Source organism: Daphnia carinata, chromosome 7, assembly GCF_022539665.2.
Source record: "Daphnia carinata strain CSIRO-1 chromosome 7, CSIRO_AGI_Dcar_HiC_V3, whole genome shotgun sequence".
NCBI classification, from domain to species: domain Eukaryota; kingdom Metazoa; phylum Arthropoda; class Branchiopoda; order Diplostraca; family Daphniidae; genus Daphnia; species Daphnia carinata.
The window spans coordinates 2,524,580-2,548,253 of NC_081337.1; the positions used below are offsets into that span (position 1 = coordinate 2,524,580).

Consider the following 23,674-nt stretch of genomic DNA (forward strand, 5'->3'; position numbering starts at 1 on the left):
CAATTCGAACAATGGCGGCTCTGTCAATTCTCAAGACTCTTTGTGGCAGTTGAAATTGGCTAGCCAAAATGGCGGCGTTGGCGGAGTGAATGGAGGCGATCATCAATTGGGCAATGGAACGCTGCCGGGCAGGTCGTACCACTATGACCCAATGACTCACGGCGGGTACGGCGGATTCGAAGATTACAGTCACTACCCGCCCAGCACAGGCGATGATTACATGCAGCGCAATAATTACGGCGTCGTGACGGCCAACGGAGATCCTTACGCCGCTGTCCATAATAATGGTAAACGCGTGGAACATCTCGGTATAATCTTTTCTTATTTCATTCACGTGAATGATGACGCTGATTTTTCTTTAATTCGTTCTGTAGAATCGACCTATCACAACGTGAGCGGCTTACCCGATCCTTACATGGAGGCCGAGCCGGAGGAGGTGAAACAGCACCAACAACACCAACAGCAACAACAACAGGGGCAACAACAAATGGCGCCACCGCAGCACATTTCCCTCTCGTTCGACGAATCGCTCGAGAGTGGCTACTCGACGCCCAATTCGCGGAATCGCAGAGTCATCCGCGAGATCATCGTCTAGAGGAAACAGATGCTAATATTATTATTTCTTTAAAGATTTACGATTATTAGATGTTGTACAACTCACTTCGTCTCCCTCTCTCGCATCGATCTAATTTAAAATCAGAAGTGAATGACCTGACAATGTTTTCGCCGTGTGTGCCAAAACACCGTTCGAGGTTTTACCCTTTAACGGAGCGACGACAATCATCACCATTTTCATCACCTGGCCTATTTAATGGCCACAATCTTTTTTTTGGTTGATTGGCTAAAACAAAAAACAAATTTTCCCTATTTGGTTTTTATGTTTCTTGAAATAACAAATAAGAATTGAGTTTGGATTGTGATAGGAAGGCTCAAAGAAGGATATTCATGTGCTGCCCTCTAGTGGGAAAATGGGGGAATTGCTTGCCTGTTATTTGTTTTGTCGCCATTTTGATCTCGCTGAAATGAAGGGAAAAACAAAAAACGGAAAGAAGGGAATACTGGACCTGGTCCTCATCAGTTAGAGGTCTTGCTTATAAATAGTTAATAAATAATGAAGTTCTATTTGATTTTCAAAAAAAGCGATGGCATAACCGACAACAAATTCATTTTCGAAAAAAAATTTAAAAAAAAGTGCGATGCTTTATTCGAATGTCGCCATCATCGACTAGTTATACAATATTTTTTGTGTTTGTTTTCTAATTGTTTTAGGACCATTTCCGTTCAAGCGTCGTGTACATAAGAAGCAACATTGTCCACCCCCCTGAAGTTACCCCCTCATCCTTCCCGAATGTCTCTAAAAAAAAAAATTCGTTTTTGTATATAGGACGTGAGAAGAAATATTGCAATTCAAACAGAGGATTTCTTTCAATGAAATCCATCGCAACTCTGTACTTCTCGATGCATGCCAATTTTTCCTCTCCATTCTTTAATGTTTTTCTTTTAATGTTTTGTCTCCTTTCTTGTTTTTTCCCGGAGACATAAATGGACACAAAAATGAACAATTATCAACGGACGAATGCTCAAATTGCTTCCTTCCAAACGTGAACCCTCGTGCTGCTGTTTTCTTTCCACCATATTTTTTTTACAACCTGTCCATCTGTTTTGACCCTAGTTTTTTCCCTTTTGTTTATTGCGTCTTTTTTTTTACGTTGATGTACAGTTTTTCTATATGTAAAGTTGATTCATAAAAAAAACACGAATAAATGCCGTAGAAGCAACCTAGATTTTAAATTATTCTTTTAAGTCTGGTGCAGATTAATGCAACTGAGGACCACTGAAAAGGAAAGCGTTTGAGATGAATTTTAAAATTAGTATTTGAATCAGATTCTTAGTAAATTTGTTGATTGGTTAGGATTTGCTGTATGTGATTCATACTTCGCGCGCTTAGAAGAGCCTAGCCCCCTGGCGTCTTTTTGGTCAACTTTTTTTGCACAACGATGCCACATCTAGATTCTCAAAAATGTTGTTCGAAATAAGAAGATCTGGCAATGCCCCAGCGATTTCCGTCCTTGTCAAGTGGAATGAGTCATTTGGAAATGTTTAGAAATGGCGTCTTGTTCTAGCTTTCTTAAATCTGAAATTCTTTACATTGAGGCGCGTTTACTGGTTATTAATTTTCGACATGAGGATTTTAATCTTCATAATTTTTATGCAAGTTGTGCTATTGTAGCATATAATCAGCCTAAAATTAGAGAACTATGAACATTTCAAAATTAAATACAATTCCATTAGAAGGTCGAAGGTTTTGATTAGCACACGTGTGCGGGGAACCATAACCCTAATTGCTGAAATGTGTAGTGCATTAAGTAAAGAAGAGGATAGCAGTACATTGCCAAAACCCGTAAATCGTTTGGTTAAACATAATCTACAAATTCAATGATGAGTGAAAGAGGTAATATGGAAATAACTAAATTTGCTAATCAAAATTCCAGAAATTCTTTTCATAGAAATGTTTAACAAGAAATGGATTGATATCCAAAAGTGATGTGATGTGCCCTGTAGTAACTGATTCGTGAATTTGAACTGCAACAAAGCAGCATCTAGTTCGAAGGGATTTACAAGATATCTGCTCGCTTAAGGCAAACGTTAGCTGAAGTATTAGCTTTAGGGACACGTTAAGGTAAGAATAGTAAGTTAAAGACAAATGAGGCTTAAAATTTTAATCTAACTCCTGGAATTTTTCATGCTTCACCTTCGTTTACTCTAACCTTTTTTTCTCCCTGTTGTAATTCAGTTTAAAATCTTGAAGTAGTTTATGTCGTTTTGGATTTGAGTCCAACTGTCTAGAGGGAAATTTTCTTTTCAAGTATGATCATTTCACCCTAGAGTAGTCCAGCACTCATGTTTCAAAAACTTTGTCATGTGCCTCTCCCAAGCAGTGCATGTTGCCTTAAAGTAGAGTGTGTAATCTAAGCAATGTCTCTTTGTTTTACAGAGAACCGAGGAGAGTGGTAACTCTTTAATGGCTGATTTCTATTGACTGATTTCGCAGCACTTTCATACAGCTGGATGCTGCAGAACACAGGGAATGTGCAGAAGTGTTGTAATCCATCAGGGTTTAAAGTAAGATATTCATTTGCCTTTTTTGAGAATGCCAATCTATATTTGTGTAACACTTCAATAGTTATATCTATTTCATTAAGCCCAATTTTCAATTCTCTATTTTTTCCAAAAAGTTTATTAGTAGTTAACCATGTCTCATTTCCTACTTCTTCGATAACGATTTTTATCCTAAACGCGAGTAACAACTTCCTCCTTCTACCTAGGGAAAGCGCTCGGTAAAACTAGAAATGGCTGAGGAGCTCTTATATGTAGGCAGATGCATGGCGGAAAGCTTCGTTTTCACAAGTGCGCCGATTTTTATATCCAGAACGCCTATCAGGTCGAAAATGAGACAAGTGAGTTATATGAAACACATATTGATTAAATTCCAAACAAATCTAGAGAAAGCATACCTTGGATATTGAATTGTTTGTTAAAGATAATTGTTTAAACTCCCCACATTGTGAGACAAGGGTGTGTACTTGGAAGAACGTTTATGTGCATAATTATCTCTGTTGATTTATAATCTTGCGTACTGTTAACTGACAATGACTTGTTGAACGTAAAAATATTGGCTACTAACTATATTTAAGATTCTGTTGGACTCTGGTCCACAGGTCACTTCTAAAATTTTTTCGAACATTTCCCATTATTATCGTGGGTATCCAGTAATTGCTTTGTTAACTGCCAATTACGTTTGGCTTCTGTTTTTTCTTTAGGCCATCTAAACTGATATTACGACCCATTCAAGTTTACAGCGTCCATCAAGATACCGTCGCTTCAGGTAGAAATGTAGACGTTCGCGCATCCGTTGACCTCACTTTAAACCTACAGCAAAAGTAAGGCAATAATTACTTAAATAATAAAGATAACAATCACCAGTAAAACTTTCTAAGTATAATTTCATTGCATTTTTTTGCAGGTTTTCAGAGTGCTATGTTTACCTTTTCGAAGAGAATTCTCGGACACAGAAATGTTACATGACCAAACGAAGTACTCTTTCTTTTTCTTTCACGTCATTCTTTGTATTTTAGTCTAAATGTTTTCTATCTTTACAACCCACATTTAGATATCTGTCAAATTCCGCACACAGCTGTGAAATTCTACCAAACCAGTCGATGGTAAGAATAAAAGATGAGAAAAAGTAGTTTAAGAGCAGTCTGGTCCAAAATTTGTTTCATGTGTGTTGAATTCACCTGTAGTACGGACGATGACGTACCGGCGCTGTATTCGGAATCCGTATGTGACATCAATATTGCCAGCTTGGATTAACATGGCGATATGTCAGGTATTTACATAAATTTTAAATAGTTATGGCCTCTTTTAAAGGGTGACGTATCATTTTCTGCAGAAGCAGGTGGAAATGTTAAATTTCTATACGAAGCGGATCCCTGTTTTTTTCTGCTGGACTTGTGATGTAAATCAGCTGTAAACTTCGTCGCGATTGGATCGAAATGATAAGGTTAGTAACCCTATTCTGATCAGTCTCCTTATTACGCGGTTGCATTTGATAGTAGACCTGATAAGGGCACTGTTTGAATGCCAGTTTTCAAAGGTTGCGTTCTTATCCTAAAATCCCTGTGTTTTTCGTCGTTGTGCGCCTGAAAACGGTTAATGTTGTGGCGTGTTGGGATCTTTATCTATTGTAAGTAATGAAACCGCGTCCGAAGTTACGTTGAGGTTACAGAATGTTATCGAGCATCTGTAGGTCAGCATTATCTGATGGCCTAAGTAAATGTGTCCATTTGATGCAGCCGCAGCTTTACACACGAAGTAAATGTTTCTTTGCAAGGATAAATTATGTATGAGCGTTTATTTTTGCCACATCAATGGATTAGGAAAATGAATCAGAAAAGAAAATGCGTTACCTGCGAGTTTACTACCATAACGGTTTTAACATACGCCCAAGTGTAATTGAAGTTAATTTTCTTCAAACCAAGTCAGAAATTCTATTAGAAATTCAATATCCAGTCTTGAACGTATTGGAAAAAATTGTCAATCATGCTTCTATAATAATTTCTGTAGGAAGTGATTGTGACTACAGGGTCTAGCATGTCGAATAGTTTCAAAACTTCCTCCAAGTTATCTTTCTTGTAGTTTTTGCGTAAGAGAACCTGCGCGTCAAAACCGTTCGATTTAATCTCAGTTCCCTGTTCAATTAAAACTTTGATCGCGTCGAATAGGTTTTCACTGGGATTAAAACTGCACAGGAAATGGAGTGCATTCCATCCGTTTTTGTCCTTTGCATGGCTATCAATTCCAATGTGGATCAACAGTTTGATGGCTTCAATTAAATTTGTGCTTGCATTTTCCTTGCAAAGAACATGGAGTGCGTTTAGTCCATCGCCGCGCCTTGCGTTTACGTCGATTCCGAGTTGGATCAACTTTTCGATTCCTTCAATTAAACTTGTGGATGAATTTATTACGCACAGGTAATGGAGTGCGTTTGCTCCCTTGTCATCCTTTGCGTTTACGTCGATTCCGAGTTGGATTAACTTTTCGATTCCATCCATTAAATTTGTGGATGAATTGTTACTACACAGGAAATGGAGTGCGTTTGTTCCCTTGTCATTCTTTGCGTTCACGTCGATTCCGAGTTGGATTAACTTTTCGATTCCATCCATTAAATTTGTGGATGAATTGTTACTACACAGGAAATGGAGTGCGTTTGTTCCCTTGTCATTCTTTGCGTTCACGTCGATTCCGAGTTGGATTAACTTTTCGATTCCATCAATTAAATTTGAGGATGACTTGTTACTACACAGGAAATGGAGTGCGTTTGCTCCCTCGTCATCCTTTTCGTTCACGTCGATTCCGAGTTGGATTAACTTTTCGATTCCATCAATCAAATTTGAGGATGACTTGTTACTACACAGGAAATGGAGTGCGTTTGCTCCCTCGTCATCCTTTTCGTTCACGTCGATTCCGAGTTGGATTAACTTTTCGATTCCATCCATTAAATTTGTGGATGAATTGTTACTACACAGGAAATGGAGTGCGTTTGTTCCCTTGTCATTCTTTGCGTTCACGTCGATTCCGAGTTGGATTAACTTTTCGATTCCATCAATTAAATTTGAGGATGACTTGTTACTACACAGGAAATGGAGTGCGTTTGCTCCCTCGTCATCCTTTTCGTTCACGTCGATTCCGAGTTGGATCAACTTTTCGATTCCATCAATTAAATTTGAGGATGAATTTATTACGCACAGGTAATGGAGTGCGTTTGTTCCGTTGTCATTCTTTGCGTTTACGTGGATTCCGAGTTGGATTAACTTTACGATTCCATCAATTAAATTTGAGGATGACTTGTTACGACACAGGAAATGGAGTGCGTTTTTTCCCTTGTCATTCTTTGCGTTCACGTCGATTCCGAGTTGGATTAACTTTTCGATTCCATCCATTAAATTTGTGGATGAATTGTTACTACACAGAAAATGGAGTGCGTTTTTTCCCTTGTCATTCTTTGCGTTCACGTCGATTCCGAGTTGGATTAACTTTTCGATTCCATCAATTAAATTTGAGGATGAATTGTTTCTACACAGGGCATGGAGTGCGTTTGTTCCGTTGTCATTCTTTGCGTTTACGTCGATTCCGAGTTGGATTAACTTTTCGATTCCATCAATTAAATTTGAGGATGAATTGTTTCTACACAGGAAATGGAGTGCGTTTGTTCCCTTGTCATTCTTTGCGTTTACGTGGATTCCGAGTTGGATTAACTTTTCGATTCCATCAATTAAATTTGAGGATGACTTGTTACCACACAGGCAATGGAGTGCGTTTGCTCCCTTGTCATTCTTTGCGTTCACGTCGATTCCGAGTTGGATTAACTTTTCGATTCCATCCATTAAATTTGAGGATGAATTGTTTCTACACAGGAAATGGAGTGCGTTTATTCCGTTGTCATCCTTTGCGTTTACGTCGATTCCGAGTTGGATTAACTTTTCGATTCCATCAATTAAATTTGAGGATGACTTGTTACCACACAGGCAATGGAGTGCGTTTGCTCCCTTGTCATCCTTTGCTTTCACATCAATTCCGAGTTGGATTAACTTTTCGAATGGGTCTATTAAATTTGAACTTGAATTGAATGCACACAAAGTGTGGAGTACGTTCATGCCGTTGTTGTCTTTTGCGTTTCCATCCATACCTCTTTTGATTAAGAATTCGATTGCATCAGTTAAATCAGGACTGGAATTGTATGTGCACAAAACGTGCAATGCGGTCAGTCCTTCGTTGCTCTTTGCGTTTGTGTCGATTCCGCGTTTTATCAACAACTCAATTTCTTCAATTATGTTTGAGTTTGAGTCGTTTGCACACACCCAATGTAGAGCATTCCATCCAAGCTAAATAAAGAAAATAATTAGCGTTAAATCCCGTTAAATCATTTTGACGATTAATCCACGTTGATAGCTTTTTCAATGTGCACACGATTTTTACTTTCGTTTGAATGAATTGAAGTTCAGTAACGACATCTCGTGATGCGATTCTCGCAGTAGGTTTAGTGATCAACATTTTTGTTAACAAACTGCGTGCCCAATGTAAATTATGAATCTCTACAATGAAAACATATCAAAGGATTTAACATTAGTGAGTATATGTTTGCGAAAGTGACCGTCCGTAAATAGAAACTTACTGTCCATATTAATCGGTATATTCTGTTTGATGTTTGTCATAATTTCATCCTCCGAACCGTAGAGATGTATTCCGTTCAAGAGAATGTAACCGAAGACGAGCCCTTCTGCGAAGACATCGCTATTGACTGTCCCACGTTTTCCGTCCAAAAACTTGTTAGCTAGAATTTCGTACAACTCGGGAGCAAACCAATCATAAGTTCCTCTGATTTCACTCATTGTGTATGTTCCTCGTTCATTCACGGGTCGGCACAATCCAAAATCACCCCACTTCATCGTTGCCTGTTCGCCTTGGTCAGTCATTTTCACAGAAATCAGAATGTTGTCCGGTTTAATATCTCGGTGAATCAAATCCCTCGAATGGATATAAGCAAGTCCTGAAGCTAAATGGAGGAACATTTCGATAGGGAGTGGTATAGGTCCTTTGTATTTCCTAGGATCGTCCGGTTTTAAGAACAGCTTATCCAATGATGTGTCGCAAAATTCCAAAACATAGTATCTGAAAGGTCAATAAATGTACAGATTCTGTTTCTCTTTCAAAATGACGTTTTAAAAAATCTTACTTGAAATTTTCATCACTTTCGAAATGAAGGAATTTGATAACATTCGGGTGGGCCAATTGTTGAAGAATTTTCAGCTCGTTGTCAACTGGATGAACTGTTTCACCAGTCAGCTCAACCCGTTTTACTGCTACTTTTTGGCCGTCAAATGTACCACCAAACACTGAACCGTATGCACCTTTTCCTATAAAATCCGTCTTGTCATACTGCATTTTTCTGACGTTGTCATTTGGCGTTGTCATTTTAATGCGACAACGTTTCAACTCACTGATTTCGTTGCACTTGAAAACTAGCAAAAGAGCGATGTAAGCAAGTAGCTAGGGGAGAATTTGATACTAGATAATCAAAATTGAAATCGCTGGTTATCGGTAAGATTATTTGTTGAGCATAGCATAAGTTGAAAGCCCTTGGAAACTACCGTCTATCTGATTATCTTCTTGACATATCCATGAAGTTACTTTAATGCCTTACGTTAAAATTTTGCCCGTTAATTTGCGTGCCAAAGAAAGCAAGTAACACGTTTTCGGCTTTTAACGGCTCATCCTATGGTATCCCTTTATCTAAAGAGCAATGTCGGCCTATTGATATGCAATGTGTACGTTGTGGGACGTTGATACTGAATTGTTAACAACAGAAATAGAATTTTCAAATCATTTATACAGGTGGATTTCTAGTTCCCACATTTTTATGCCAATCGAATGAAATATTTTGGAAAAAGACCAGACGTATAACAGCCTAACGGAAATTCCTTTTGTCTTCAGTAACACCCAAATTGCTGGCTTTGCACTTGGAATGTGGTATATTGAAAACAGAATTCAAGAAAAATGGATAACGGATGTAAACAAGTATCTACATATCTACAGTATTTACTTAATGCAAATTACGTCACGGCTACTGAATAACCTATTGCATTCTAGGGAATGTGATTCTCTCGGATTTAACCGGAATAATCAACTTTCGGCTGACGGACGCACTTGATGGGAAACATTTGAAGATATCCATAACTGTACAACGATGAAATCTGATGTCGTCAAGATACAGGTCGACAAATTATGACATTTTCTTCTTCATAAACTTTTGTTGTTCCCGATTAGTTGTCAGATGAGTTTCATGGTACGCTGTACGTTAGCAGAGACCACCATTACTCCACCATACTCTTTTCTCATGTCCTTCACAGCGCGCGCGAAACCAACTACATTGAGGGAACATTCCATAGCATTGGCGATGGCAAAGATGATACCGATTGAACCGCCAATCTCAGGACCGAGTACTATAGACTTGTGTTGCAGGAAGGCAACGTCTAAGCTGTTGATTTCCAAAGGCAGTTTGAAAAATGACGTCTAATCTGGTAAAACTTACATTAAGTTAGTTCCAACTAAAAATTATGTTAATAACTCGAGTATTTAATAATAAAGTGTCACTTAAGAATACTTGAAAGATCTTTGTAATATCTAGGACATACCGCCGCCAATTTCGCCGTTGGTTGAGGTGATGGGCATGGGCATGGCCGTCACCGCCTTAAGTATTCGTCCTTTTCTTTCCCGTCATTCGCCCTATCGTAGTCTTAATCATTACAACATACATTTAGAGGTCGGAATATTTTTCAAATTCCGCCGGCAACTGTGAGATTCTACCAAACCAGTAGATGGTAAGGGTAAAAGATACGACGAAGTAGCATTAGAGCTGTTTGATCCAAAATTTGTAATGATTTTATTTGTAGTTAGGACGATGACGTAACGACTCTGGATTAGGAATCCGGATGTGCCACCAGTATTTCCAGTTGGGATTAACATGGCGCTATAATAGGTATTTACATACATCTTCAATAGTCAGTGATTTTTAAAGCTGACGTATTATTTCTTGCAGAAGCAGGTGGAAGCGTTTAATTTCTATACGAAGCCGATCCCTGTTTTTCGCTGCAGGACTTGTGATGTAAATCAGCGGTACACTTCGACGCGGTTTGGTCGAAATGAAAAGGTTAGTAACCATATTCTGCTTAGTCATATTATTATTCAGTTGTATCTGATAGTAGAGCTGTTTAGGGGACTGTTTGACAGTCATTTTTTTTAAAGGTTGCTTTCTTTATCCTAAAACCCCTGTGTTTTACGTCGTTGTGCGCCTGAAAACGTAAAATTTTGTGGCGCGTTGAGTTTCCTTATCTATTTTGTCAATAACCAAACCGCGTTCGAAGTTAATTTTAAGGCTAGAGAATGCTATCAGGCAAGTCTAGATCAGCATCACCTGATGCCCCACGTAAATGATTAATGGGACCTATCGTGTCCCTTGGATGCAGCCGGAGCTTTGCACACGAAGCAAGCGTTGCTTTGCGAGGCCAAATTATCTTTGGCCTTTTATTTTTGCCACATCAATGAGTTACAAAAATGAATTCGAAAATTTAATACGTTGCCTGCGAATTTGCTACCATTGCAGTTTTATCACACACACAGGCAGGTGTAACTGTAGTGAACTTTATTCAAAACAAGTCAGAAATGCTCATTTTGAAATCCAATTTCCAGACTAGAGTGTATTCGATTACCTTTTTTATGAAGTTCAGATAATAATGTCCATAGCAAACAATTGTGACGATACCCTTTCATTGGATGTTGTTACGTTTCTCTGGCTTTAGGTTCACAGCTCCGTCAGTCAAAATAGTTTTTGTTGATTAACCATTTCCAGGGTATGTCTTTTCAAATAGTGTTAGAATTTCCTCCAAGTTTCCTCTTTTGTAATTGTTGCGTAAGAGAACCTGCGCGTCATAACCGTTGGAATTAATCTCAATTCCTAGTTCAATTAAAATTTTGACCGCGTCGAATAGGTTTTCATTGGAATTGTATTCGCACAGAAAATGGAGCGCATTCCATCCGTTTTTGTCCGTTGCATGGATATCAATTCCAAGTTCGATCAACAGTTTGATGGCTTCAATTAAATGTGTGCTTGAATTTTTCGCACACAAGTAATGGAGAGCGTTTTGCCCGTCTTCGTTTGTTGCATTCACATCTATTCCTTTTTGAACTAAACGCTCGATTGCGCCGACTAAATTTGAAGATGAATTGTTTGCACATAGTGTATGGAGCACGTTATGCCCCTCACCGTCTTTTGCGTTGACATGGATTCCCAAACTTATTATGTAATCGATTAGAGCAATCAAGTTTGGATTTACATTATTAATGCACAATGCATGAAGGATGTTGTGCCCCTCTTCGCCCTTAACATCCGCGACGTGGTTCTTTAAGTTGCGAATTACTGTAGCTAAATTTGGGTTTGGGTTATTTGCGCACGTAACATGTAGAATGTTCCATCCGTTATTGATCTTTGCATCCTTGGCAATATTGTGTTGCATTAAGCATAGGATAGCGTCAGTAAACTTTGGGCTTAAATTGTATGCGCATAAAGTATGGAGTGCGTTAAAGCCGTCTTTGTCTATTGTGTTGCCATCCATTCCGATTTGGATTAAGAATATGATTGCATTAGTTAAATATGGGCTAGAATTGTGCGCGCACAAAACGTGTAATGCGCTCAGTCCTTTGTTGCTCTTTGCCTTTGTGTCGATTCCGAGTTTGATCAACAATTTGATGGTTTCAACCAAGTATGGACTGTAATTGTTTGCACACAGAGTGTGGAGTGCGTTCCATCCGTTCCTTCTCTTTGAATTGATATCGATTTCTTGTTCAATGAAAAAGGTAATCGCATCAATCAAGTTCTGATTTGAATTGTTTGCACACAGAAAATGGAGCACGTTAAATCCATCCTTGTCCTTGGCGTTCACGTCGATTCCGAGTTCGATTAAAACCTGGATTGCGGCAACTAAATTTGAGCTTGAATTTTTTGCACACAAGGCGTGGAGAGCGTTTAATCCGCTGTTGCTCTTTGCGTTGACGTTGATTCCGAGTTGGATTAATTTTTTGATTGCGTCTATTAATATTGAGCTTGAATTGTTTGCACACAAAGTATGTAGTACGTTCCATCCGTCTTTGCTCCTTACATTAATACTGATTCCATCTTGGATCAAAAGTTCGATTGCGTCAGTTGGGTTTGAACTTGATTGTGTTGCACACAAGGTGTGAAACATGCTTAATCCGTCATCGGTCTTTGCATTTTTGTCGACTCCGACTTCAATTAAAAATCTAATCACGTCGAATAAATTTTCGTTGGAATTAAATCGGCAGAGTAAATGGATCGCGTTCCATCCGTCCTTTTCCTTTGCATTCGCGTCGATGCCGAGTTTGATTAACAATCTGATTGTATCAATTAAATGCGGGCTTGAATTGTGTGCACACAAAACGTGGAGTGCGTTCCATTTGTTCTTGCTCGGTGCGTTCACGTCGATTCCTGTTTGAATTAACAACTCGATTTCTTCCATTAAGTTTGAGTTTGAATTGTTTGCACAGACCCAATGTAGAGCATTCCACCCTTTTTCGTCCGTTGATGTTACATTGATACCGCGCTGAACAAAAGAATTGATCGTTTCCCGAAAGTTTAACTTTGGCTTCTTCTCCGCACATACCTGAATCAATTTTTTTTCGTCGGCGGCAAGCTAAATAAAAAGAAAATTAGTGTGTTAAAGCGCATTTAGTAATTTTTACGATTAATGAACGTTGATAGCTTTTTTAATTTGCACATGATTTTTACTTTCGTTTCAATGCATTGAAGTTCAGTAACGACATCTCCTGATGCGATCCTCTCAGTAGGTTTAGTAATCAACATTTTTGTTAACAAACTACGTGCCCAATGCAAATTATGAATCTCTATAATGAAACACATTAAAGGGTTTAACGTTAGTGAGTATGTGTGTGTGAAATTGGCCGTCCGTAATTAGAAACTTACTCTCCATATTAATCGGTTTATTCTGTTTGATGTTTGTCATAACTTCTTCGTCTGAACCGTAGAGATGTATTCCATTCAAGAGAATGTAACCAAAGACGAGGCCTTCTGCGAAGACATCGCTATTAACTGTACCCCGCTGTCCGTCGCCGTTACTTTCCATTAATTCGTACAATTCAGGAGCTAACCAAGATAGAGTTCCCTTGATTCCACTCATCGTGAATGTTCCTCGTTCATTCACGGGTCGGCACAATCCAAAATCACCCCACTTCATCGTTGCCTGTTCGCCTTGGTCAGCCATTTTCACAGAAATTAGAATGTTTGCTGGTTTTATATCTCGGTGAGTTAAACCCCGCAAATGGATATATTCAAGGCCTGAAGCTAAATGAAGCAACATTTCGATAGGGAGTGGTATAGGTCCTTTGTATTTCCTAGGATTGTCCGATTTTAAGAAAAGCTGATCAAGTGATGCGTCGCAAAATTCCAAAGCAAAATATCTGAAATATCAATAACTGTGCAGGTTCTGTTTCTCATTCATAATGACATTTAGAAGTAATCTTACTTGAAGGTATCATCGGTTTCGAAATGAAATAGTTTGACAACATTTGCGTGGTCTAACTGCTGGAGAGCTTGAAGCTCGTTGTCAACAAAGTTGTCTGGTTCACCAACCAGCTCAATCCGTTTGATGGCTACCTTTTGATCGTTAAATGTACCACAAAACACTGAACCGGATGCACCTTTTCCTATAAAATCCTTCTTCTTGTCGTACTGCATTTTTCAGACAATTCATTTGTGGCGGTATTTTATGCGGCAATTTTTCAACTCACTCGTTGGGTTGCACTTGAAGACTGGCAAAACAGCGATGTTTGCAAGTTGCTAGGGGCGAATTTGACTAGATAATCAAAACTGAACTTGCTTTGAGATTATCAGTCAGGTTGTTTGTTGAGCATATCTTAAGTTGAAAGCCCTGGGAAACTACCGCATCCGTCTACCTGATTATCTGCTTAACATACCAGTGAAATCAATTCAAAGCTTTACCTTGAAGTTTCGCGCAATGATTTTATGTCTAAGAAAGCTATTTACATGTTTTCGGAACGAAATATTCTCCCTTGATTCAAGTGTAATTTTTTTTGAATCAAGTTTCTAAATGTCAACATGTTTCATCGTGCTCCCTGGCTTCAATTTGCACGTAGTACCACTCAAGTGAGGAACGATTTTAGTAAATTTCATTTGTTTATTACGTTTTATTCAAACTAATGTACTTTTGGCCCGTCAAAACAGCGAAGGCACTTATTATTGCCAGCCGAACAGCGACCTGGGCACTAGCGTTTCCAGTTACGTTCATTTGGAAGTGTTTCAAATTTTGTGCAACCGCCCCGCTTCATCGGCCAGTTGCCGCCCGTCTTGCAGAAAAAAGCGCAAGACGCTGATTTTAATATGACGTGCTCTGCCCAGGGCAAACCGAAGCCATCCATCACGTGGCTCAAGGACGGAGTCGAGATGTTGCTCGGCAGCAGTTCAGACGACTACGAATTAGTGACGGACGAGTCTGAAGGTCGAAACGCCATCCTTACCGTTCGTTCGACACTTGGTTTTCACGGATCCGAACGCCCGGCTTTGTCTCAATTAACGGCCGATGATCGAGGTGTTTATACATGCGCTTTTGAAAATCAAATCCGACGCATCGAGTCCACCTTGACGTTGAAGATCGAACACGCACCCATTTTGCTGGATCACAGGCCCAAAGTAGCCTCTAATGTCGGATCGTCCAGCGTCCAGTTGCTGTGCCAAGTCCAGGCTTATCCGCGACCCAATTTCGAGTGGTCCCTGCGCGACGTGCCCATCATCGGCGGCGACAGCAAATACGAAATGAACGTGATGTCGATGACGGACAACGGTCACGACATCTACCAGGGCATTTTGCGAATCAACGACGTCAAAGAGTCCGACTACGGCGATTACACTTGCAAAATGTGGAACGCTGAAGGCGAAAATGCGGACGCTGTCCGTCTGCAAGCGACCAGCGCACCGGAGAAACCGACCAATTTGAGGGTTGTCCAGTCGGGTTATGATTCGCTGACGCTCGAATGGGACGAAGGATTTAATGGCGGATTTGAAAATACCATTTACACTGTCCTCTATCGGGCCGTTTCATCGAGCAGCGATGCTGGCCAGCAACAAGAAGACGATTGTCAGTATGCAAATCCTTGTGTTATTCGAGGCCTGGAACAGTTGCAATCGTACACGTTCCAGGTCCGGGCAGAGAATACAAAAGGCAAGAGCGCAGTGAGTAATGCGTTGACGGCGTCTACCGTCGTCGATCTGTCCCGCATTCCCGAGCCGAAACAAGTGACGTTCGAGCCCAAAACGAAGACGGTTTCGTTCAACGTCGACTCGCAATTGCCCTTGATGGCCATGGTGGAGAGCCGCATCGAAGGCGATTGGGCCCTTTCGCAAAAGATTTCCGTCCGATCGCCCGTCAGCCGCGAAGTGCTGGACTTGGTGAAGGACGACGTCGATGACGTGCGCATTAAATTGTGTCTCGAGATGAACACGACGCTGTGCAGCGAGGCCGTGGTGGCCGTGACGGGCGACCTCATTCAAGAGCCGACTAAAGCCCTGACTGAATTGCCGGCCAAGTACATGGTGGCCATCATCGTGGCTTGCGTTGTTGGGTCTCTCGTCTTTGTCTTGTTCGCCATCTTTTATTGCTATCGTCGCAGACGGGCGCAAAAATTAAAGAAGCTGCTGGAAATGGAGAAGGCCCATTCGGCCCGTCCGACCATCACCACCCAGCAGCAGCAACAGCAGCAGCAGCCGCCTCCGCCTTACTACGCCGGACTGGAGAATAAGGGACGCGACGCTAGTTTGATGGACACGAGCCACGGCAGTATGCTGGACGACGCGGCCAGCAAGAACGCCCTCTACGCCACCCAAAATGGCTATGGCTACGCTGTGGCCAGCGCTCAGAATAACGGACATGCCAACGGCGATTGTAAGTCCCATTTAAATTTGATTCATTTTGATTTATTTGAAATAATGGATTAACTTTAAATTTAGGGGTCAATATGGCGTACACGGAACACAGTTATTCCAATTCGAACAATGGCGGCTCTGTCAATTCTCAAGACTCTTTGTGGCAATTGAAATTGGCCAGCCAAAATGGCGGCGTTGGCGGAGTGAACGGAGGCGATCATCAACTGGGCAATGGAACGCTGCCGGACAGATCGTACCACTATGACCCAATGACTCACGGCGGATACGGTGGATTTGAAGATTACAGTCACTACCCGCCCAGCACCGGCGATGATTACATGCAGCGCAATAATTACGGCGTCGTGACGGCCAATGGCGATCCTTACGCCGCCGTCCACAAGAACGGCAAACGCATGGACCATCTCGGTATATTCTTTTCTTATTTATTTCACGTGAATGATGACGCTGATTTTTCTTTAAAATTCGTTCTTAGAATCAACATATCACAACGTGAGTGGCTTGTCAGATCCTTACATGGAGGCCGAGCCGGAGGAGGTGAAACAGCAGCAACACCACCAGCAACAACAACAACAGCAACAACAACAACAAATGGCGCCACCGCAGCACATTTCCCTCTCGTTCGACGAATCGCTCGAGAGTGGCTACTCGACGCCCAATTCGCGGAATCGCAGAGTCATCCGCGAGATCATCGTCTAGAAGAGATGCTAATATTATTATTTCTTTAAAGATTTACGATTATTAGATGTTGTACAACAGCACACTCCCTTCGTCTCCCTCTCTCGCATCGATCTAATTTAAAATCGGAAGTGAATGACCTGACTACGTTTTCGCCGTGTGTGCCAAAACACCTTTCGAGGTTTTACCATTTAACGGAGCGACGACAATCATCACCATTTTCATCACCTCTGATGGCCGCCATCTTTTTTTGGTTGATTGGCTGAAACAAAAAAGAAATTTTCCCAATTTGGTTTTTATAAGAATTGAGTTTGGATTGTGATAGGAAGGCTCAAAGAAGGATATTCATGTGCTGCCCTCTAATGGGGAATGTGGGAATTGCCTGCCTGTTATTTGTTTTGTCGCCATTTTGATCTCGCTGAAATGAAGGGAAAAACAAAAACGGAAAGAAGGGAATACTGATCAGTTAGAGGTCGTGTTATAAATAGTTAATTAATAATGAAGTTCTATTTGATTTTCAAAAAAGCGATGGCATAACCGACAACAAATTCATTTTCGAAAAAAAATTAAAATTAAAAAAAAAATTGTGCGATGTTTTATTCGAATGTCGCCATCATCGACTAGTTATACAATATTTTTTGTGTTTGTTTTCTAACTGTTTTGTGACCATTTCCGTTCAAGCGTCGTGTACATAAGAAACAACATTGTCCACCCTCCTGACGTTACCCCCTCATCCTTCCCGAATGTCTCTAAAAAAAAACTCGTGTTTGTATATAGGACGTGAGAAGAAATATTGCAATTCAAACAGAGGATTTCTTTCAATGAAATCCATCGCAACTCTGTACTTCTCGATGCATGCCAATTTTTTCTCTCCATTCCTTAATGTTTTTTTTTATGTTTTGTCTCTTATCTTGTCTTTTTTTTCCCGGAGACATAAATGGACACAAAAATGAACAATTATCAACGGACGAATGCTCAAATTGCTTCCTTCCAAACGTGAACCCTCGTGCTGCTGTTTTCTTTCCACCATATTGTTTTTACAACATGTCCATCTGTTTTGACCCTAGTTTTTTCCCTTTTGTTTATTGCGTCTTTTTTTTATGTTGATGTACAGTTTTTCTTTATGTAAAGTTGATTCATAAAAAAAACACGAATAAATGCCGTAGAAGCAACTTAGATTTTAAATTATTCTTTTAAGTCTGGTGCAGATTAATGCAACTGAAGACTACTGAAAAGGAAAGTATTTGAGATGAATTTAAAAATTAATATTTGAATCAGATTCTTAGTAAATTTTGTTGATCGGTTAGGATTTTCTGTATGTGATTCATACTTCGCGCGCTTAGAAGAGCCTAGCCCTCTGGCGTCTTTTTATTCAACTATTTTCGCACAGCGATGCCATATCTAGATTTTCAAAAATGTTGTTCGAAATAAGATCATCTGGCAATGTCCCAGCGACTTCCGTCTTTGCCAAGTGGAACGAGTCATTTAGAAATGTGTAGAAATGGCGACTTGTTACAGTTTTCTTAAATCTGAAATTCTGTACATTGAGGCGCGTGTACTGCTTATAAATTTTCGACATGAGAATTTTTATTTTCATAGTCGTTTTCTAGTTGTGCCATTGTAGTTTATAAGTAGCCAAAAATAAGAGGATTACAAACATTTCAAAATTAAAGACAATTCTATTGGAAGGGTAAAGGTTTTGATTAGCACACGTGCGGGGAACCCTAAATCTAATTGCTGAAATGTGTAGTGGATTAAGCAAGAAGAGCATAGTAGTACATTGCCGAAACCCGTAAATCGTTTGGTTGGACAAGTAAGAAACCTCATTAAACATAATCTACCACTTCAATGATGAGAACAAGAGGTAACACGGAAATAACAAAATTTGCAAATCAAAATTCCAGAAATTCTTTTCCTAGAAATGTTTAACAAGAAATGGATTGGTATCCAAAAGTGATGTGCCTCTAGTAACTCATTGGTGAACTTGAACTGCTACAAAGCATCATTTAGTTTGAAGGGCTTTACAAGATATCTGCCCGCTTAAGGCAAACGTTAGCTGAAGTATTAGCTTTAGGGACATGTCTAGGTAAGAATAATAAGTTAAAGACGAATGAGGCTTAAGCTTTTGATCTAACTCTTGGAATTTTTCATGCTTGAACCATTTTTACTCTAACCTTTTTTCTCTCTTTTGTAATGCGTTTTAAATATCCTGAAGTAGTTTATGTCGTTTTGGATTTGAATCCAGCTGTCTAGAGGGAAATTTTCTTTCCGAGGATGATCATTTCACCGAAGAGTAGTCCAACACTTTCATGTTTCAAACCTTTGTTATGTTCCTCTTCCAAGCAGTGCATGTTAAATTAAAGTAGAATATGTAATCCAAGCAAATGTTTATTTGTTTTTACAGAGAAACAAGGAGAGTGATAACTATTTGATGGCTGTTTTATATTGCCTTGTTTCGCAGCACTGCCATACAGCTGATTACTGCACAACACAGGGAATGTGCAGAAGTGATGTAATCCATCAGGGTTTAAAGTAAGACATTCATTTGCTTTTTTTGAGAATGCCAATCTATATTCGTGTACTACAAGAGTTTTATCTATTTCATTTATAATTTTTATATTAAGCCCAATTTTCAATTGTCTATTTTCTTCCAAAAAAAGTTTTAGTGGTTAACCATGTCTTATTTCTTACTTTGATAACGAGATTTTATACTTAACGCGAGTAATAATTTCCTCCTCTTACCTAGGCAAATTGTCCAGTAAAACTAGAAATGGGTGAGGAGCTCTTATATGTAGGCAGATGCATGGCGGAAAGCTTCGTTTTCACAACTGCGCCGATTTTTATATCCAGAACGCCTATCAGGTCGAAAATGAGACAAGTGAGTTATATGAAACACATATTGATTAAATTCCAAACAAATCTAAAGATAGCAGGCCATGGATATAGAATCATTTCTTAAAGATAATTGTTTCAACTCCCCACATTGTGAGACAAGGGTGTGTACTTGGAAGAACGTTAATGTGCATAATTATCTCTGTTTATTTATAATCTTGCGTACTGTTGACTGAAAATGACTATGTTGAACGTAAAAATGTTGGATACTTACTATATATTTAAAGATTCTGTTGGACTCTGGTCCACAGGTCACATCTCCAATGGTTTTCGAACATTTCTATTATTATCGTGGCTATCCAGTAATTGCTTTAACTGCCAATTACGTTTGGCTTCTCTCTTTTCTGTAGGCAATCCAATCTGATATTACGACCCATTCAAGTTTACTGCGTCTATCAAGATACTGTTGCTGTAGGTAGAAATGCAGTCGTTCGCGCATCCGTTGACATCACTTTAAACGTACGGGAAAAGTAAGGTAATATTACTTAAATAACAAAAATATTAATAACCTGTAAAAATTATATAATATAGTTCCGGTGACCGTTTGCAGGTTTCTAGAAATTGGTAGGTTGCTTTTTCGGAGAAAATTACCGGACTTACAGAGAAATGACCACATCCAAGTACTTTTTCTTTCACATCATTCGGTATATTTTAATCCTAATATTTTCTATCGTTAAACCCACATTTAGATACTTGTCACATTCCGCACACAGCTGTGAAATTCTTCAAACCAGTCGATGGTAAGGATAAAAGATAAAAGAAAGTAGCATTTAGAGCTGAAAAGCAGTTTTTTCCGAAATTTGTTTCATTTTCAATGAATTTAGCTGCAGTACGAACGATGACGTACCCGCGCTGGATTAGAAATCCGGATATGACAGCAGTATTTCCAGGACTGGATTAACATGGCGTTATGTTAGGTATTTACATAAATTGGCAACAGGCATCGATTCTAAAAAGGCTGACGCATCAATTTTTACAGAAGCAGGTGGAAACGTTCATTTCTATACGAAGCAGATCCCTGTTTGCGTCAGGGCTTGTGATATAAACCAGCGGTACACTTGGTCGTGATTTGGTCGACATGAAAAGGTTAGTTACCATATTCTGTTTATTTCACATTATTACGCGGTTGCATTTGATAGTAGAGCTGATAGGGGACTGTTTGACAGTCATTTTTTTAATGGTTGCTTTTTTTATCCTAAATTCCGTGTGTTTTACGTCGTTGTGTACCGGCAAACATAAAATTGTATTGCGTGTAAGGATTCTTTATGTATTGTAAATAATCAAGCCGCGTTCGAAGTTACAATTGAGGCCGGAGAATACTATCATGCACCTATAGATTAGCATTATCTGATGGACCACATAAGTTAGCCGTGGGGAATGCGTCATTTGAAATTCTATTTCCAGTATATGGTGTATTGAACTAACTTGTTTATCAGGTAATATAATAAGGTCGATAGCAAACAAGTATGACTACTATCTTTCATTGGATGTTGTCACATTTCGCTGGAGTTAGGTTCACAGCTATAGATTTCAACATCGGTTTTGTTTATTAACTACTGGCAGAGTCTGTCTTGTCAAATAGTTTTAGGATTTCCTCCAAATTGTTGTTTTTGTAATTGTCGCGTAAGAGGATTTGTGCGTCAAGTCGGTTTGATTTAATCTCAATTCCTAGTTGAATTAAAACTTTAACCGCGTCGGATAGATTTTCGCTGGAATTAAATCTGCACAGAAAATGGAGTGCGTTCCATCCGTTTTTGTCCTTTGCATGACCATCAATTCCAAGGTGGATCAACAGTTTCATGGCTTCATTTAAGTTTAGGCATGAATTTTCCTTGCAGAGAATATGGAGTGCGTTCAATCCGCTGTTATCCTTTACGTTCACGTCGATTCCAAGTTGGATTAGTTTTTCAATTCCATCAATTAAATTTGAGCATGAATTGTTAACACACAGGAAATGGAGCGCGTTGCTTCCGCAGTCGCTCTTTGCCTTCACGTCGATTCCGAGTTGGATTAACTTTTCGATGGCGCCAATTATATTTGTGGATGATTTGTTTGCACACAGGAAATAGAGTGCGTTTAATCCATGGTTATCCGTTGCGTTCACGTCGATTCCGAGTTGGATTAACTTTTCGATTGCACTAATTAAATTTGAGGATGAATTTTTTGCGCACAGTATATGGAGTGCGTTTAATCCGCCGTTACTTTTTGCTTTCACGTCAATACCGAGTTGGATTAACTTTTCGATTGCATCAGTTAAATAAGGGCTTGAATTTTTCGCACATAAATTGTGTAGTGCATTTCGTCCGACGTTGTTTGTTGCATACACATCGATTCCTCCTTGGAGTAAACGGTCGATTGCGCTAATTAAATTTGATGATGATTTGTTAGCACATAGGAAATATAATGCGTTTTCTCCGCCGTTATCCTTTGCGTTCACGTCGATTCCGAGTTGGATTAACTTTTCGATTCCATAAATTAAATTTGAGGATTTTTCGTTTGCGCAGAGAAAATGGAGTGCGTTATGCCCGCCTCTGTCGCTCTTTGCGTTCACGTCGACTCCGAGTTGAACTAACTTTTCGATTGCGTCAATTAAATTTGTGGACGAATTGGCTATGCACAGGATATGGAGTGTGTTTACTCCGTCGTTATCCTTTGCGTTCACATCGATTCCGAGTTGGATTAACTTTTCGATTACGCTAGTTAATTTTGTGGATGAATTTGACCTGCACAGGACAAGTAGTGCGTTTGCTCCGTGGTCATCCTTTGCGTTCACGTCGATTCCGAGTTCGATTACCTTTTCGATTGCCCCGATTAAATTTGAAGATTTTTCGTTTGTACAGAGAAAATGAAGTGCGTTTACCCCGTTTCCACTCTTTGCATTCACGTCAATACCGAGTTGGATTAAGATAGCAATTGCATCAGTTAAATAAGGGCTTGAATTTTTCGCACATAAATTGTGTAGTGCATTTCGTCCGACGTTGTTTGTTGTATTCACATCGATTCCAAGTTGGAGTAAATGGTGGATTGCGCTAATTAAATTTGATGATGAATTGTATCTGCACAGGAAATGGAGTGCGTTTTCTCCGTCGTTATCCTTTGCATTCACGTCGATTCCGAGTTGGATTAACTTTTCGATTGCCTCAATTAAATTTGAGGATGAATTTAACATAGAGAGGAAATGGAGTGCGTTTGCACCGTTGTCGCACCTTGCGTTCACGTCGATTCTGAGTTGGATTAACTTTTCGATTGCCCCAATTAAATTTGAGGTTTTTCCGTATGTGCAGAGAATATGGAGTGCGTTATGTCCGCCTCTGTCGCTCTTTCCGTTCACGTCGACTCCGAGTAGAATTAACTTTTCGATTGCATCAATTAACTTTGCGGTTGAATTGTGTGCACATAAAATGTGGAGTACGTTCAAGCCGTTTTTATCTTTTGCGTTCCCATCCAATCCGATTTGGATTAAGAAAGCGATTGCATCAGTTATATAAGGGCTTGAATTTTTCGCACATAAATTGTGTAGTGCATTTTGTCCGACGTTGTTTGTTGTTTTAACATCGATTCCTCCTTGAAGTAAACGGTCGATTGCGCTAATTAAATTTGATGATGAATTGTATGTGCACAGGAAATGGAGTGCGTTTTCTCCGTTGTTATCCTTTGCGTTCACATCGATTCCTCCTTGGAGTAAACGTTCGATGGCGCCAATTACATTTGAGGATTTTTCTTTTCTGCATAGCAAATGGAGTGCGGTGAATCCGGGGCCGATGTTTGCGTTCACGTCGATTCCGAGTACGATTAGCTTTTCGATAGCGCCAATTAAATTTGTGGACGAATTGGCTACGCACAGGAAATGGAGTGCGTTTACTCCGTCGTTATTCTTTGCGTTCACATCGATTCCGAGTTCGATTAACTTTTCGATTCCTTCAGTTAAATTTGTGGATGAATTTAACCTACACAGGACAAGGAGTGCGTTTTCTCCGTGTATATCCTTTGCGTTCA

The 23,674-nt window shown here is 39.6% G+C and overlaps 1 protein-coding gene and 2 long non-coding RNA genes across 3 annotated transcripts; 2 read left to right on the forward strand and 1 right to left on the reverse strand.

The window, feature by feature from the left end:
- Nucleotides 1-3,360: 3,360 nt before the first annotated feature.
- On the forward strand, nucleotides 3,361-4,084 carry LOC130694600 (uncharacterized). Its single transcript, XR_009002091.2, has 3 exons — nucleotides 3,361-3,458; nucleotides 3,822-3,941; nucleotides 4,025-4,084. It is a non-coding gene; the product is annotated as an uncharacterized LOC130694600 (long non-coding RNA).
- Nucleotides 4,085-4,467: 383 nt separating this feature from the next.
- Nucleotides 4,468-9,651, forward strand: LOC132088168 (uncharacterized). Its single transcript, XR_009421456.1, has 3 exons — nucleotides 4,468-4,564; nucleotides 8,956-9,138; nucleotides 9,211-9,651. It is a non-coding gene; the product is annotated as an uncharacterized LOC132088168 (long non-coding RNA).
- An 11,576-nt stretch (nucleotides 9,652-21,227) lies between these two features.
- On the reverse strand, nucleotides 21,228-23,125 carry LOC132088144 (putative ankyrin repeat protein RF_0381). The gene is made up of 2 exons (XM_059496179.1): nucleotides 21,818-23,125; nucleotides 21,228-21,346 (listed from the first exon to the last, which is right to left on the reverse strand). Exons 1-2 carry the CDS (start codon nucleotides 22,845-22,847, stop codon nucleotides 21,228-21,230), a joined length of 1,149 nt encoding a protein of 382 aa, XP_059352162.1. The 5' UTR covers nucleotides 22,848-23,125.
- Between the last annotated feature and the right edge of the window lie 549 nt (nucleotides 23,126-23,674).